The sequence below is a fragment of the Thamnophis elegans genome, chromosome 3, assembly GCF_009769535.1.
Source record: "Thamnophis elegans isolate rThaEle1 chromosome 3, rThaEle1.pri, whole genome shotgun sequence".
NCBI lineage: Eukaryota > Metazoa > Chordata > Lepidosauria > Squamata > Colubridae > Thamnophis > Thamnophis elegans.
The window spans coordinates 30224810-30243507 of NC_045543.1; the positions used below are offsets into that span (position 1 = coordinate 30224810).

The following is an 18698-nucleotide window of genomic DNA, read 5'->3' on the forward strand; positions in this document are numbered from 1 at the left end:
AGGCCGCAGCAGTTACTGCCAGCCCGCGACCTCGCTAGGGACGTCTGGTCACCTTAATTATATACATCCTCTCTCTCTCTATCCATCCATCCATCTGTCTAACTGCCTGCCTATCTAGTTATGGTATCCCTCTCCCTCTTTCCCCCTCTCTTTCTCCATCCATCTATCTGCTTGCCTACCTATCTCTCTCTCTTTCTCTCTATCCATCCGTCTATCTGCCTGCCTATCTGTCTATCTAGTTATGGTCTCTCTCTCTCTCTCCCTCTCCCTCCCTCGTTATCATCTATCTCAGTGTTTCTCCACCTTTTTATAAAAATATATTTTTTAATTTTTTTTGTTACATAGACCAGTGGTCCCCAACCTTTTTATCGCCGCGGACCAGTCAGCCTTTGATAATTTTACCGTGGCCCGCTGAGGGCGCGCAGGAGTGGGGGGGCGTTGTTCGCGCGCGCTGTAAAATGTAAAATTTTATTGAATATTAACTAGGTTGCTTCTTTTAAGCTATTTTAATGTTTTAAAAAGTAAAATCTGATTTGACAACATTCTCAAGAGTAGTACATGAAAATTTGGCATAAACCTGCGTTATTCTTAGGTGAACATTCTGAGTAAGTTCTAAATAGCCGAATTTCTCTATTTCCTTTTGAGCCTGTATCCACAAGACTCCATGCAACACATTCAAGGAACTCATATCCCTCCATGAAGTATGGAGCATTCCCAGAGTTTACAGAATACGCATCTTGACACCATATTTGACTCTTCACAAGGAGTAGAATACACAGCTATAAAACGGGAAGAAGCAGACTCGGTCGGGGGGCGGCAACGGGCGCTTCACCAGGCGGGTCGAAGGAGCCGCAGTCGGCTTGGCATTCGGGGCTGGGCGGGAGGCCTGGCGCACCGAAGCCTTCGCCTCTCGGAAGTGTCAGCGAACCGCCTGGCGACACGGGAGGTCGGCCGCCTGCCCCCTCCCCTCCATGGGAAGCACGAGGCTCCGCGTCGTTTCAGCCCGAGCAGCCGCCAGGCCAAGTGCGCGCCTTCGCTTCGGCGACAAAATGACAGCCCTGGAGAGTTACTGTGGTGCCAGGCTGGGCGAAGGGAGCCGCCGGCGGCGGGCGGGCGCCCTCCCCTCCCTCCCGCAGCGGAGCCTCCCTCGGCCTCTCGGAACGGCGAAGCTCCCCAAGTTCCCCCGAAACGGCCGCGCTGCGCCCCTCCCCCCCGCAACCTTAGTTTCTCCTTGGGAGGAAAATGCAGTGCCGCCGCCCCCTCCTTCCCCCCCTCGTCATTCCACGGGGCAGGCGGGCCGGGCGAGTCCGCGGACAAAGTTTCGCCTCCCAGGCAGCCTCCGCCAGCAGCATCCCAAGTTCGGGCCGAGGCCGCCACCGCCACCCCCTCCCTCCCGGGGCGAGCAGAGCAAGAGGGCGGGGGGGAGATCAGCTATCATGGCCCCCGGCCGCTGCGCGGCCCGGTGCCAGGTACTCCACGGCCCGGCACCGGTCCGCGGACCGGAGGTTGGGGACCACTGACATAGACGACACATACCCAAAACAATAAAAACAAAACAAAACAAAAAGAAAAAAACCCATCATCACATATCGCATGTCGTTTGGTTACAAGTGTTTTAACATTTATCATTCTTATACATTTATTATTTCATTTAATAGGTTATAATATACAGTTTGGGTTGCTTTGTTTACCATCCCTTCCTCCTGTTATAACACCACCTTATTTTCCCTTTCTTTTCTCCCTCCCTTCTCTACTTTCCTCCTTCTTCCTCTCCTTCCCCTTCCTTCTTCCCTTACCTTTCTCCTACTCCTGCTCTTCCTCATCCCCTTCCTACCCTCTCTCCTCCTCTTTCTCTCCTTTCCATCCTCCTCTCCTTACCTCTTTCTTTTCACCCTCCCTCCCTTCTCTACTTTCCTCCTTCTTCCTCTCCTTCCCCTTCCTTCTTCCCTTACCTTTCTCCTACTCCTGCTCTTCCTCTTCCCCTTTCTACCCTCTCTCCCCCTCTTTCTCTCCTTTCCATCCTCCTCTCCTTACCTCTTTCTTCTTTCCCCCATCTTCCTTTCATTCTCTCCTCCTTTCTCCCTTTCTCCCAACTCCCTTTCTGGGAGTTGAAGTCCACACACTTTCAAGTCTCCAAGGTGGAGAAAGACTGATCTATCTAATTAATATAATTATTTCTCCCTCTCTTTTTCACTCTCTTTCCAGCGCATACACGCAAATGCATAGGGCAGCCCACCTCACACACAGGTAACTCCGGGCGGCTTACGGGAAGAGGACAGCTCACCCACGCGGGGGGGGGGCAGGATTTCGCCAAGAAAAGTTAACTTTCCTGCGAAAGGGGCCGGCAGCCTCTCAGCTCTTCCCGGCCGGGAAGACCTCCCCCCACTTCCACTCCTGCGACCCTCCTCCCGCCTCCTCGGAGCTTCAAGCAAGCTAACTGGGAAGGCCGGGGAAGAAGAAGAAACGGCAGCGCGAGGTCAGCGGTCCTTGGGGGTGCGGCGGAAGCCCTGCAAAAGTGCTCCTTTCCCGGCTCGGCTGCCATTGCTGCTGCTGCGGGCGGAAGGGGAGGAGGAGGAGGAAGAAAATTAAGCGGCGGGGCGGTCCCTGCAGCCGCCGATGCGGGAAAGGTGCGCTTTGACAGGGCTTCCACAGCCCTGCCAAAGCGCTCCTTTCCCGGCTCGGCTGCCGTTGCTGCTGCTGCGGGCGGAAGGGGAGGAGGAGGAGGAAGAAAATTAAGCGGCGGGGCGGTCCCTTAAGCCGTTGACGCGGGAAAAGTGCGCTTTGACAGGGCTTCCACAGCCCTGCAAAAGCGCTCCTTTCCCGGTTCGGCTGCCATTGCTGCTGCTGCGGGCGGAAGGGGAGGAGGAGGAGGAAGAAAATTAAGCGGCGGGGCGGTCCCTTAAGCCGTCGACGCGGGAAAGGTGCGCTTTGACAGGGCTTCCACAGCCCTGCAAAAGCGCTCCTTTCCCGGCTCGGCTGCCATTGCTGCTGCTGCGGGCGGAAGGGGAGGAGGAGGAGGAAGAAAATTAAGCGGCGGGGCGGTCCCTTAAGCCGTCGACGCGGGAAAGGTGCGCTTTGACAGGGCTTCCACAGCCCTGCAAAAGCGCTCCTTTCCCGGTTCGGCTGCCATTGCTGCTGCTGCGGGCGGAAGGGGAGGAGGAGGAGGAAGAAAATTAAGCGGCGGGGCGGTCCCTGCAGCCGCCGACGCGGGAAAGGTGCGCTTTGACAGGGCTTCCACAGCCCTGCAAAAGCGCTCCTTTCCCGGCTCGGCTGCCATTGCTGCTGCTGCGGGCGGAAGGGGAGGAGGAGGAGGAAGAAAATTAAGCGGCGGGGCGGTCCCTTAAGCCGTCGACGCGGGAAAGGTGCGCTTTGACAGGGCTTCCACAGCCCTGCAAAAGTGCTCCTTTCCCGGCTCGGCTGCCATTGCTGCTGCTGCGGGCGGAAGGGGAGGAGGAGGAGGAAGAAAATTAAGCGGCGGGGTGGTCCCTGCAGCCGCCGAGGCGGGAAAGGTGCGCTTTGACAGGGCTTCCTCTCCGGAGAGGCGTTTTTTAAAAATAAAAACCCTGCAGGCACCCAGCAACAGGGGCTAGGAGCTAGGAACCCGGAAGTTAATTACTTCCGGGTTCACTGACGAACCGGATCGCAAGAACCGGTGCGAACCGGTAGGAACCCACCCCTGCTTACTACCTACATTCAGATGTATTCTAAAATTATACCACAGCAAGTTAAAATGCCCATAAAATGACTGCAAGTTTTAAAGAATGTCTTGCTGTGTAGAATATCCTGGCATAATCTTAGCTATGGCAATATTTAAATTACATGAGTGTAAAGAGATTACAAGTGGTCCTTAACTTACAATAGTTCATTTAGTGACTGTTCAAAGTTACAATGGCACTGAAAATGACTTATGACTATTTTTCACACTTATGACCTTTGTAGCATCCCCATGATTATGTGATCAAAATTCAGATGCTTGGCAACTGGTTCATACTTATGGGTGTTAGAAGTTGTTGTGGCTTGTATGTCTAATAAATGGCATTTACAATAACTGTAAAGTAGAATATCCAGTTTACTGATCTTATAAATCAACATTAATGTTTTAATGCAAGCGAAAGCCTAGGAATCTGAATCAGAAAGTGATTAAATGCAAAAATCCAAGGCTTTGAAACTTGGAAAGCACATGGCACAGAATGGTACAGAAACAAGCTGCAACTAGTTCACAGAATCACAACTGTGAGTGCATCCTTTAGTTAGAACAGAAGCACATAAAACCACTTGTATATTTTCAGACCAAAAATGAAGATTGATCAGATTTTTTGCATCCTCAGTTCTATCTAATTTTCCTTCAGAAATCAGTACTGTTTTCTACCCTATTGTTACAAGTACATCCCTATTTAAATGAAACTGAAAAAGTTCCAGGACAGCAGAAATAATGTACAAGAAAATGGATTTTATTTATTAAAGGAAACTAGTTTACAATGTGAATCTCAAGTGAGAGCCATTTAAAAAAAAGAGAGTACAGCTGATACCTACAGATATTGAAATGGAGAGCAGCAAATTCCACTAATTTAGAATCATAATTAAAATAATCCATGGAGTACTATGAATTATATGCATATTCTATGTTCCATGTTCTATCTCTCTCACACACACACACACACACATCCCGCCCTCCCAACTTCCAAGTAGAAAAAGAAATCTTACAGAATTATTCAAAAAATAATTTTAAAGAGAAAACACGTCTTCACCTCATCTGGAGATTCCTTCTCCTCCCCCTCCCCCCCCGCTTCTCACCACCTCGAGAAACAGAGCAAACATTCCAACCTCTCCCGAAGCAACAAGCGTGTTGGGCAGGAAGGGAAGGCTTCTGGCGGCTCCCGGGCAGACCCCACTGCCATCCGCTCGCAGCAATCGAAACTTGGCAATTGAAACCATGAGGTCTCCATTCAAAACACACACACACACACACACACACACACACACACCACACACAGCCAGCTCCTTGTTAAAGGAAATTCTTTGCATTCTTTGAAAGTATTCAGATGCAGTCAAACTGGATCCAATTTAAAAGTAAGAAGAAACTTCCCACAGCGACAACGATTAACCAGAGCAACAGCTTTTCTCCGGAAGTTATGAGTGCTCCGATACTGGAAGTTTTAAAGAATAAACCGAACAGCCATTGATCAAAAATGGTATAGCGTTTCCTGCCTGAGCAGGGAGTGGAGGATTGGAGTAGAAGACTTCCAAGGACAAGACCCCTTCCAGCTCTGGTTATTCTATGTATGTTCCATGTTCTATCTCTCTCTCTCTCTCACACACACACACACACATCCCGCCCTCCCAACTTCCAAGTAGAAAAAGAAATCTTACAGAATTATTCAAAAAATAATTTTAAAGAGAAAACACGTCTTCACCTCATCCGGAGATTCCTTCTCCTCCCCCCCCCCGCTTCTCACCGCCTCGAGAAACAGAACAAACATTCCAACCTCTCCCGAAGCAACAAGCGTGTTGGGCAGGAAGGGAAGGCTTCTGGCGGCTCCCGGGCGGCGATCCCACTGCCATCCGCTGCCATGCAGCAATCGAAACTTGGCAATCGAAACCATGAGGTCTCCATTCAAAACACACACACACACACACCACACACACACACAGCCAGCTCCTTGTTAAAGGAAATTCTTTGCATTCTTTGAAAGTATTCAGATGCAGTCAAACTGGATCCAATTTAAAAGTAAGAAGAAACTTCCCACAGCGACAACGATTAACCAGAGCAACAGCTTTTCTCCGGAAGTTGTGAGTGCTCCGATACTGGAAGTTTTAAAGAATAAACTGAACAGCCATTGATCAAAAATGGTATAGCGTTTCCTGCCTGAGCAGGGAGTGGAGGATTGGAGTAGAAGACTTCCAAGGACAAGACCCCTTCCAGCTCTGGTTATTCTATGTATGTTCCATGTTCTATCTCTCTCTCTCACACACACACACACACATCCCGCCCTCCCAACTTCCAAGTAGAAAAAGAAATCTTACAGAATTATTCAAAAAATAATTTTAAAGAGAAAACACGTCTTCACCTCATCCGGAGATTCCTCCCCCCCCCCCGCTTCTCACCGCCTCAAGAAAGAGAGCAAACCAAGCAGCCGGGAAATAGATCAATCAGCTGATTCGTCAGTCGCCCCGCGCTCATCAAAACAAGCGTGTTGGGCAGGAAGGGAAGGCTTCTGGCGGCTCCCGGGCGGCGACCCCACTGCCATCCGCTCGCGCCTCTTCTTTGGATGCCCAAAGCTTTCCAGCCCACTCAGGGCGAGTCAGCTGCGGTGCAGCCAGTGGTGGGCAGGAAGGTTTTTGGGCAGCTCCTGGGCGGCAGGTGTCTGGGTGGGAAGAGCCGGAGGGGGTGGCGGTGGCATTTTCGCTGCAGAGCAGAGGCGCACGATCACGAACGGACTCCGCGGCAGGAGGAGAGGGTGGGGGGGCAGCGGCAGCCGCCCACAGAGAACCTCCACGCGGTTCAGGGGCTTCTGCCGGGCGGCGGGAGCCCCGGAAGCGAGAGGAACTTCTCTTCGGGTGGCTGCAGCTGCCCCCACCCTCTCGGAGGCGGCGATCCCAAACACGAATGGACTCTGCGGAAGGGTGGGGGGCAGCGGCAGCCGCCCGGCCTTCCACGTGGTTCAGGGGCTTCTGCCAGGTGGCGGGAGCCCCGGAAGCGAGAGGAACTTCTCTGCGGGCGGCTGCAGCTGCCCCCACCCTCTCGGAGGTGGCGATCCCAAACACGAACGGACTCCGCGGAAGGGTGGGGGGCAGCGGCAGCCGGCCGGCCTTCCACGCAGTTCAGGGGCTTCTGCCGGGTGGCGGGAGCCCCGGAAGCGAGAGGAAGTTCTCTGCGGGCGACTGCCGCTGCCCCCACCCTCTCCTCCTGCCGCGGCGAGCGGAAAATTCTCTGATTATTAGATAGAATAGATTAGATTACTCACCAGTGAGTAAGCGCAGCTGCAACCCCAAAAGACGAAAGGAAATGGAGACTTGCGCAGGCGTGCTCAGCTAAGCGGAGTCCAGCCAATCAGTGAGCTTGTTGGGATGGAAAATTTCCCATCCCAGCCAGCTCACTGATTGGCTGGAGTCCAGGCCAATCCAATCAGTGAGCGGCAGGCTGGGCTGGCTTAAATTTGTAGGTAGGTAGGATAGAGAACAGAACGATGAGCCAGCCCAGCAAGCTAGCAGCTGATGGGTGGGAGCTGCGAGCGCCAAAAAAAGCGTGCTTTTTAAAAAAGCGTGCGGGACGCGGGAAAATGCATTAAAAAGCGGGGGTGTCCCGCCAAAAGCGGGACGTCTGGTCACCTTAATATTGTACCAAGTTCATGAGTCTTGCACACTACTCATCATCACCATGTTTGATTCTGCTTATTTGCAAATTTGAGGATGGGGGATAGGAGGAATTCCAGTAAAAGGTATGTCTTTGTCTGCTCCTATGTACATAATCCTTCACTTACAATTTGTTAAGTGACCATTAGAAGCTACAATGGCACTGAAAAAGTGACTTATGATCATTTTTCATACTTACAACCAGTGGTCACATGATCAAAAGTCAAATTCTTGGCAACTGACATGTGTTTATGACAGTTGCAATGTTCCAGGGTTATGTGATCACTTTTTGTGACAAGCAAAGTCAACGGGCAAGCCAGTTTCAGTAATCATGATTGTGTTAATAACTTAACAACTGCACTGATTCATTTAACTACAGTGGCAAGAAAGGTTATAACATGGGGCAAAACTCACTTAACAATTGCCTTGCTTAGCAACAGAAATTTTGGGCTCCACTGTGGTCATATGTTGAGAGCTATCTGTACATAGTGATACATACCTTTTTCTGTGCAATGTTTTTGCCATTTTCTCTCCCTTAATACATTTTTTCTATTCCTGTTGCTCGTGGGGCATTTCATTTAGGTTTGTCAGATTTAAAACTGTACATTGATTTCTGTTGTTTGGTCTGGCTAAAGAGTGGGTGACTCACTCCGCCTCCCCTGCACGTCCCTGGACAGAATGGATGGAATGCTTAATCAAATTAACAGAGCATGTTTTAATGAAGTTGTGAAACAAGAATGAGTTGTGATAGATGATAGACAGTTGATAAATTATGTTTCACTATCTTATCCTTTTTCTCTCCAGGTCTTGCTTCTGCTAGTGGTGAGAACTGGAAAATGATGCGGCGGTTTACATTAACCACACTACGGGATTATGGAATGGGCAAGAGAACCATTGAAGACAAAATCACAGAAGAATGCAGTTTCTTAACAAAGACAATGGAGACTTATGCAGGTGGATCGATATTATGTAATGGGACATATTCTGGGATAAATGTAGAAAAAATAATTTCTGCAGATTATATCAAATGAACGAAGAGCGTGTTGGGAAGTACCTTCCTTCAAACAATTCTTAAACCCATTGTTTTGTCCCTATAAATATGTTTTCTTCTCCAATATATGCTAAGTATATTTACAGAAATGTAACTTATGGATGGCAAAATGGTTCCATAGAACTTGAATAGTTAATTCAGTGTAACATGACAGTCTCTAATCAATAACACTTCTAAAATTACTCTTCCATACCTAGACAAAATTCATTGGCATTTTATGCAGGTTCTTTGCATTTTTACGAACCAGAAATGATATGGATAAAATTGAGTTGAGGAAAAAGAGATAAGAAGTGCCTGTGATAAAATAAAAATAATCCAGAACAGGGGTCCCCACCCCTTTGGAACTGGGCTGCACAAGTGGCGGATGAGTGCATGAGCGTACATGCAGCTCCCCTCCCCCCACAGACCTCTGATCTAGGAAACTAAAAGTTCTTCATCTAATTGCCAAATGAGTTTGTATTTGTGGGGTATGTCTACATATCTACAAACTCATTGTGCCTTTTGCTTTTCAGTATATCAGTTGGAATAAAGAAAGGCATAAGATCATCTAGCTTATTAGGCAATACATATGAATCAAATTATAGGCATCTGCCTTCCAGGGTTAGAATTCTAGTCTTTTCCTTCTGTAACATTCTGAGTGAATTGTATTTTGACTGTTGTGTTCAGAGATTTGAGAGTGGGAAGTGACTGCAGTATATCTTAATCATTCTGTTCTGCCCTTGGAAACAATTGGTTAGATGCAACCATAAGTAGCTGCATTGAGATCTATTATAATTTCCTCCTACATAATATACCTACTTTTCCTTCCTTCATTTTATGAAGCTCAGTAGCTATTTGATCTTTAAAACTGCAATCATTTAATGAGAAATAACTTTGCCAAATATTTTATCCTCAAGGAATTCCATAGATGCAAAGAAAACATCACTGAGGTATGGTCAGATATTACAATTCTGCCTCTGAGGAACTGAATTACCCTTTAATTACCCTTAATTACCCTTTGCATATTTTTAATCTAAATACTTTAAAACTTCCAACATTAACTATAGTTTTCTATGATAAATGCTCCATTTAAGCAAGCTGATTTTGAATATAAATGCAGTAAAACATTTACTTTTTACTTTTTGATCTATTGTTTTCGCCTAGGAAAACCCTTTGACGTCACAACTATTCTGAGTGCTGCTGTTTCCAACATCATAGTTTGTATTCTACTTGGGAAACGTTTTGAATACGAAGATGCCACATTTTTGCGACTACTGAAGATAACAAAGGAAACTGTTCAGCTTTCGGGAAGCCCTTCTGTGATGGTAAACAATTTTTTTATTTAAAAAAGTCGCAAAGAACAGGTAGCAGAATGTGTGTCGTTCAAGCTTTATTGAGAAGCAGAGCATGTTACTTCCCATGGGCATCTGTAGCAAAATTTCATCCAAAGGCAATATGAACATGATGACATCAGGATTCAAATCCTACCCTTACATAGTTGTATGTAAACATCTCATTCAAGTATGAAAATGACTTTTAGCATCATGACCTTTCATGATGCATGCTTCATCATTTCCTCCCCGTTCCTTGCAAAGACTTGTGAACTTAGAGAAATGGGAAACTTCATTACAAATACCTTTCCATCGTTCTTTTACTCTTTACACTACTACACAACTTTACATGTATTAAATAGCTCTCTTGTTTAGAACTTTGGCTGAGTTTCTTTTATTCATCATTCTTCTTCCTTGTTTGGGAATCCACATGTTGTGGTAGAAAATAAGCACTTCCTCTCCCAAAACCTGTCTAGTCCATGAGATTTGGGGCTTAGTGAATTAGCAATATTGATTATCCAAAGCTTATTCAATCATGGGAGCTTGCATAGTATTGGAGGTTTTGTTTGGTTTGTAGATTTTGGGAACAATGTTTGAGATGTCCATCTCAGGAATTCAAAGTATTCACTTCGATAACATGTGTTTTCTTTTATCATTCTTTCAGCTATACAATTCGTTCCCCAAGTTAGGGTTCCTTTTGGGTGCTTATAAAAAAATAATGAAAAATGAAAAAGAGCTCCATGAATTCATAAAGACTACCTTCATAGAATATCTCCGAGATCTTGATGAAAATGACCAGAAAAATTTTATTGAATCATTTCTTGTTCGGCAAAAACAGGTAATGGTATATGTTATAGGTGTCTATAATTATTGATTTTTTTAAATATATATTTTAAAAATATGCTTCCATGTAAATTACTTGCTAAGATCCTTGTTTTCAAAATATGGAAGGAAACAAATTTCTAAAGCAATTTTAATCATTTGCTCTTCATTACTTCATTTCAGAAACTGCAACTACTTAAAACTTCACCCAGATTGTTTTCCCTCTCCATTAAAAATGCCTTAAATATTGATCTCTTTCTGGAAGAGTGGGTCCAAGTGGGGATAGGAGCGGGCAATTCCTTTGTGCCAATCATTTCACTTATGCAACTGTTTGATTGTAGAGTTTTTCTTCTAGAAATCCAGTAGTATTGGGGCAACTATAATTTTTCAGGTAGACAAATGTGAAATGTCATCTGAGATTTTAGGAATATGCATCATTTGGTTAGGTTGAGTTTCCTTACTAATATTTTCTTTATACACTTCAGGAGAATATGAAGATGACACATGGTGGATATTTCCATAATGAAAATCTTATAGGTCTTGTAGATGATTTATTTGTTGCTGGTACAGACACAACGGCAAACACTCTGCGCTGGGCGATACTCCTAATGATGAAGTACCCAGAAATTCAGAGTAAGCACTTTCATTTCATTGACTTGCAATAAATATATAATAGTGACTGAAAAAGAATTGTTGGCATCTGGAATGTTACTTGAATGAAAGGAAAGAGATGAACCAAGAATTAAATTGTTTTTTCAAATGGAGAAGACCCTGGATGATATCATTTTTAAAACTATCATTAATAATATTTTCTGTATCTTTAATTTAGTTCTGTTATATATAATTTTTTCTCTGTATCTTTGTGATGTTCTTTCCTATATAAATTTGCTTTGTTCCTCAATATGTAACAAAGTTCCTTCATGGCTTAGCACCAGGTCTCCAAATATTTATTTTCAATATTGCTTTTATTGAGCAATTTTGGGATCACATGTCTGTTTGGAATTGCTTATAGTTTACAAAGAAAGAAAGAAAGAAAGAAAGAAAGAAAGAAAGAAAGAAAGAAAGAAAGAAAGAAAGAAGGAAAGAAAAATGGCCTGAGAGCTAGAAAAACCAAAAAACTAGGGCGCTAACTTCAGCCTTTCATAAAGTCAAGATTAACAGAGTTGGAAAGGACCTTGTAGGTTATCTAGTTCAACCTCCCACCCAAGCAGGAGACCCTACACCATTTCTGACAAATGGCAGGCCAGTCTCTTCTTGAAAGTTTCCAGTGATGAAGCTCCTACAACTTCTGAAAACAAGCTGTTCCATTGGTTGATTGTTCTCGCTGTCAGAAAATTTCTCTTTATTTCTAGGTTGAATCTTTCCTTGATCAGTTTCCATCCATTATTTCTTGTCTGGCCTTCGGGTGCTTTGGAAAATAGATTGATCCCCTCCTCTCAGTGGCAGCCCCTCACATCTCCCCTGGTCATTCTCTTCACTACACTAGCCATGCTTCCAAATGTTTATCGTATGTTTTAGCTTGCATCACCTAATCAGCTTGGTTGCTCTTCTCTGCACTATTTCTAGAGTCTCAACATCTTTTTTATAGTGTGGTGACCAAAACTGGATGCAGTACTCCAGGCTTTTTAGAGTGATATTAGTACCTAGTTTTTCCTGTGGTGACGTCACCATGCTTGGAGCTGAGGAAAGGGAAGTTGAAAGTAGTGGCCCCAGTGCTCTTCAGAGAAAAGAAAGATGGTGGGGTTCATCTCTGTATTGATCTGTGAGCTTTGAATGCAGTATGCAAAAAGAACACTTATCCGCTTCCCCTCATGAAAGATATGTTGAACCACTTGGCTAAAGGCAAGATCTTCACCAAGCTGGACTTGAGAGAGGCATATTACCACATACGGATCAGAAAAGGGGATGAGTGGAAGACCGCTTTTAACACTTCCCTTGGCAGTTTCCAGTACAAAGTCATGCCTTTTGTGCTACAAGGAGCACCCACAGTCTTCATGCAGTACATAAATGAGATGCTGCAGGAGCACCTGTACTGTGGAGTACTTGTTTATCTCAATGACATCTTGATCTTCTCTGAGACCCTAGAAGAACATGTGAAGCTGGTATGGCATGTCCTGAAAAAACTTCTAGCTGCCAAGCGAAGTTGTCAAAGTGTGAGTTCCACAAGACCTCGCTAGATTACCTGGATTATCATATCTCCAATGAGGGGGTAGAAATGGATCCAGGAAAAGTGAAAGCGGTGTTAGACTGGAAACCTCCAAGTACTCACAGACAACTACAGAGCTTCCTTGGATTTGCCAATTTCTATAGGCAGTTCATTCTGACTTTCGCTGAAATTGCCCTCCCATTGACTGAGCTATTAAAAACAGGACCTTCCCCAACAAAACCAAAAGCAAACCAACCACTAAAGTGGACTATGGATTGTCAAAAAGCCTTTGAGAAGTTAAAACGACTCTTTGCCAAGAGCCCATACTGCAGCACTCTGACCCCGAACAACTATTCATAATCCAGACGGATGCCAGTGATGTAGCAATAGCTGGGTGCTACTGCAAAAGAATAAAGACGACCACCTCTTGCTGTGCGCTTACATCTCCAAGAAACTCACCACTACTGAAAGGATGTGGGCCATTTGGGAGAAAGAGGCATTCACGATCAGGTGGAGTATGCTCACCTGAAGAAACTTTCTGGAAGCAGGGGATATACCATTCGAGGTCTGGACTGATCATAAAAACCTCAAAGCCCTCAAAGCCCACCAAAAATAGTCCCCCAAACAAGTCCGCTGGGCACAATACTTCCAAAGGTTCAAATTTGAAATTAAACACATCCCCGCAGGAAAGAACCTGTTGGCAGATGCTTTGCCGAGGAAACCGCAGTACGACAATAAGAAGGAAGAAGTTGTTCAACCCATCATTTCTTCCTCCCACTAACCGGTAGCCCAGGTCACTATCCAAAGCTAGGACAAGCTGACGACTAAGCTGAAAGCGGCGCTCCCGACAGACCCGTGGTTCAACAACAATGACATCCTAATGATGAATGGTGGCTTAGCCTGGAAGGGGTAAAAACTGGACATCCCTGCGGGGTTGAGACTGCAAGTTTTACAGTGAAGTCATGATGCGAAACTAGGAGGCCACTTTGGATTCCTAAAAACACTCCACCTCGCCAGAAGTCAATTTTGGTGGCCAAAGATGAAATCAGAGGTGGAAGACTATATAAGAAGCTATGCTACTTGCGCAACGATGAAAGCACGACTAGGGAAGCCCCCTGGACTACTGCAATGAGTGGCCGGCCCTAGCCGACCATGGGAAGAGATCGCAATGGACTTCATCATCGAACTCCCAGACAGCAGTGGAAATAGAGTAATCTGGACAGTAATTGATTTGGTTTCCAAGCAAGTGCATTTCATCGCTTGTTCAGGGTTACCGTCCGCAAAGAAATTAGCGAAAATGTTTGAGAAACACATTTATCGCCTACATGGGGTGGCCAAGAGGATCATTTCAGACCACGGAGTTCAGTTCACCACCAAATTCTGGAGAGAGTTCCTGAGATCCATTGGGTCCACACAAGGACTCAGCTCAGCATTTCATCTAAGCACGAATGGCGCAGCGAGAGGGCCAATGCGATGGTGGAACAATACATCCAGTGTTACATGGACTATCAGCAAGACAACTGGTCAGACTTGCTACCCTTCACCAAAGTGATGTACAACAATGCAGTCCACAGCAGCACGAGATTAACTCCTTTCCAGATTACCAGTGGCATGGAATTTGTTCCCATGCCTGAGCTGCCTAGAGAACCCCCCTCCTCTATGTCTCTGAATGAATGGATGGACAAACTAAAGAAGGGATGGGAAAATATGAAGAAAGCTCTAGCAGGTGAGGAAGAAGCCTACAAGAAGCAAGCTGATAAAACACCGCTCATTCCAACCCCCCTTTCGTTTGGAAAACAAAGTTTCTTTATCTACCAAATATATAAGATTAAGAATGCCTAGTAAGAAATTGGGCCCAAAATTTCTAGGTCCATTCCCAATAGAGAAGATAATTAATCCAGTTACAATTCGACTCAGCCTATCCAGAATTCTAGGGAAAATTTACCCAATATTTCATTGTAGCTTGTTGAAACCAGTTATTGGGTCCAGCATAAGACCATCCACCCAAGTTCCCCCTCCTCCAGTAGTGGTAGAAGGGGAAACACATTATGAGGTGAAAAAAATATTAGATTCCAGGCTGTATAGGGGTCGCTTACAGTATCTAGTGCATTGGAAGGGTTACCCTTTCTCCAAAGCTACTTGGGTGAAAAGTTGGGACCTAAAAGCGGATAAGTTAGTGAAACAATTCCATGAGAAGTTTCCCGATAAGCCAAAGGTTCCCCCTGGGGGGAGAAGGAGTGGTTAAATGTCTTATGTTAACTTTTATGTTATTCTCTTTTTAGGAAATGTTTCTCTTTTGAAAAGAGGTTCCTTTCAGAATCTTTGGCCTGCCACATACTCTCTCTCTATTTCTTTATTATGCTGTTTCATTAGTGGAAATTGGGAGGAGGAATAGTAAGGAGTAGAATTGTAGAATGTGTTGTTGTCAAAACAGAACATTCCTTCCCAAAAGCCGAAGGTCATCTTTTGTCTCTGCACCTCAGCACCTGACCAGAACTAGATGGGTGGAGATGCCAGCGTGGCAGAGGAAGATTGGACCATGTGATGAACCTGTGGGTGTGGGGGCAGGATCATGAACTTTCAACTGGGTGGAAACCCCAGGAAGTTCAGATTTGGGTTTGCAACAGATGTACCAACATTTCTCCATTAATAAATTGGAACTTTTTGAAGAGATTTGCCTTGATTTAGTTTTGGATGATATTTGGAACGCTGATACCTGGTTTTATCCAGTTTATAGATTTACTTCAAAGTGACAGCAATAGCATCAGAGTGCCAGCAATCTGGATCTGGGTGGTACCTTTCCAGAGGGCAGGCATCGGTTTAAAGAAGGCATCCTTCCTGAGTCCCCCTAAATGCCATTAATTGATGGATCCACTTGGGCAATCTCACCAGCATTTGATTTGCATTCAGTATCCTACTAAATTGGTGACAGGGCTCACATGGAAATAACAAAGACTGCTAATCACTATCTACGTTGCCAAATTCCTGGCTGGGTACAATGACTGAGTGGCCTGCAAGACTTCCAAATATACAGCAGACTATAGTAGTCCATTTGTAAATAATGCATGAGTGACTGTCTGAAGGGCCTTAATCCAAGGATTACAGGCAGTGACTATTGTTTTCATTCAGATTTAAAATTTATGCATTAACTATCATTTAAAATGAAATTCAAAAAAGGAATCATCCTGATCATTTTGCTTTCCTAGGAAAGGTTCAAGAAGAAATTGCAAAAGAGATTGGTGATATCCAGCCAAGGACAGACCACCGAGCCAAAATGCCTTACACTGATGCTGTAATTCATGAAATTCAAAGGTTTGCTGATATTGTTCCATCCAATTTGCCACATTCAACCTCCATGGATACAACTTTTAAAGGCTTCTTCATCCCCAAGGTGATCAGTCTAAAATCAATGCATTATATACAGTAGCTGCTTGGCTTTCGCTCTACATGGGGCTGCCCTTGAAGAGTGTTCGAAGACTTCAGTTAGTCCAGAACGCAGCCACGCGAGCGATTGTGGGTGCACCCAGGGACACCCACGTTACACCTATCCTCCGTGAGCTGCACTGGCTACCCATTAGTCTCCGAATCCGCTTCAAGGTGCTGGTTGCTACCTATAAAGCCCTACATGACATCGGACCTGGGTACCTGAGAGACCGCCTCCTGCCGATTACCTCCCATAGACCGATCAGATCTCACAGGTTAGGTCTCCTCTGGATTCCATCCGCCAGCCAATGTTGGTTGGCGACCCCCCGGGGGAGAGCCTTCTCTGTTGCAGCTCCGGCCCTCTGGAATGATCTCCCTGTCGAGATCCGGACCCTTACGACCCTCCCGGCTTTGCGCAAAGCCACCAAGTCCTGGCTGCTCCAGCAGGCCGGGGAGCCTGTGAAACATCCAGCCCCGCAGAAATTGTGAATGTTGCGGTTTTGTTTTTAAAGTGTTGTCTTTGTCTAGTCTTCCCCCTTCCCTTGTCTATTGTGAGCCGCCCGGAGTCCTTCGGGAGTGGGCAGCATACAAGACAAATAAAACTAAACTAAACTAAACTAAACAACATGGTAGAAAAAAGCAGACCTTAAATAAATGAAATTGGCTAAATCAAGTTATAAAGCTGGAGACTATTATATTGTTAGAACAATTTCCATAGATCCCTTTCTAAATGCCAATGGGGGATGATTTTCTTTGGCATCTGGCAATCCCAAACTGCCCTGCATCTGGATATATGAGAGATATTTTCTTCCCTTGTTTCATTCTTTCATTTCGCCCTCTCTTAGTTTACTGCTTTATAGCCCCTCCTTGTCTCCTGCAAGCCTTGAATATTGGTTTGGGGCCTGAAATTTGATTCCATAAGTGTAAGAAAAAGTGTTTCAATATAATAAAACACAACTTATTTTTTATTTTATTTTTATTTAGAAAATTTATATAGCTGCCTATTCACTTACGGTAACTCTAGGCAACTTACAATCAATAAAAATACAACATAGAAAAAAATAAAAATAAAATAAAAACAATGACCCCACTCCAGCAACAGCACACAATTAAATAAGGCATTTGATGGGTTCCCTTCCACTCTGTGTTCCCCAGGCCTGCTGGCAAAACCAAGTTTTCATGCATTTCTGAAAGATTGCAAAACTGGTGGCCAGTCTAATTTCTACAGGGATGATGTTCCAGAGGGAGGGAGCCACTGCAGAGAAGCCCATACTTCTGGGTCCTTCCAATGTAACTCCTTAGGGGAGGGAACTCACAACATTCCTTGCTCCCCGTTCTAGTGGATCAGGTGGATGTAATCAGCAAGAGATGATCCCTCAGATAACCTGGTCCCAAGCAAATCAGCAACCAATGCAGCTCCCACAGCAGAGGTAACACACGTGCACACTGAGATAAACTTAAACCGACATGGCACACTGCATTTTGGACCAACAGGAGCTTCCAGATATAATAGTCAAGGCAGGATGTGACTAGACATGAGTGACCATGAGAGGAATTGTTGGTCTAGGAAGAGGCGTCAATGGTGCACAATCTGCAGATGTGCAAAAGTCCTCCTGGCCATGACTGCCACTTGCCTTTCAAGCAGGAGTCATGAGTCAATAGAGTAACCCCCAGATTATCACTGGATCTGTATGTGGCACTGCCATCTTATCCAAAACCAAAGGTGGCAATTTTCCATGGAACAAAGAACCCCAAATCCAGAGTCACTCTGTCTTGTCAAGTTTCAGTTTTAACCCATTGCTCCTCATCCAGGCCCTAAGAGACTGTGAGAGGGAGATCATGAATTTGCTTAACTCACCACGGGCTGAGACATTCAGATGAGTATCATCAGCATATTAAGGATATCTCAGTCCATAGTGACAGGTGATCTCACCCAATGGCTTCATTAGATGTTAAGCAGAAGCAGAGAGAGTACCAAGTCAACAGGACCCCACAAGCAGTGAATGAGGGCTGAAACTCTCACTTCCTATTAACACCAACTGAGAGCAGCCACAGAGGAAGGAAGTGAACCGGGATAGCACAGAGCCCTCTGGACTTCTTCAAAACTGCTTCAGAAGGATATCATGGTTGATGGTATCGAAGACCACTAAAAAGTCAAGTAGAGCAAGAATTGGTGCACTACCCCCATCCTGCTCCATCCAAAAATCATCAAAAAGTGCAATCAATGCTGTTTCTTTCCCATATACCTAAATCCTGACTGGTAAGAATCTAGATAATCTGTTTCACCCAGAAACCTATGGAGCTGCTGGTCAACCACCTTTCTCCAAAAGGGAAGATTGGGCACAGGTTATCCAATAGGGGAATCTAGTGATGACTTCTTACAATCTTAGTTTCCCCCCTTGCAAAACAGGTCTACAATTTATAAATTTCTAAAGTTCTATTTCCTTAAATAATTAGACATATTTATTTACTGTAAAAAAAAATTAACAGGTAAGCCATTGGACAAAACTAATTTCAAAGCCTCTGTTAACAATCTATTATTGCATTTTACACAGAGAAAGTTCAGAAAAACTTTGAATCTACCATAAAACAC

The 18698-nt window shown here is 45.1% G+C and overlaps 1 protein-coding gene across 1 annotated transcript in view; it reads left to right on the forward strand.

The window, feature by feature from the left end:
- Positions 1-18698, forward strand: part of LOC116505855 (cytochrome P450 2K1-like) — a 41776-nt gene that overhangs the window by 13435 nt on the left and 9643 nt on the right. Inside the window, exons 3-7 of the mRNA XM_032213295.1 lie at positions 8158-8307; positions 9548-9708; positions 10379-10552; positions 11022-11169; positions 15889-16073. Coding sequence (XP_032069186.1) covers positions 8158-8307; positions 9548-9708; positions 10379-10552; positions 11022-11169; positions 15889-16073 — 818 coding nt within the window. The remainder of the gene's footprint in view (positions 1-8157; positions 8308-9547; positions 9709-10378; positions 10553-11021; positions 11170-15888; positions 16074-18698) is intronic.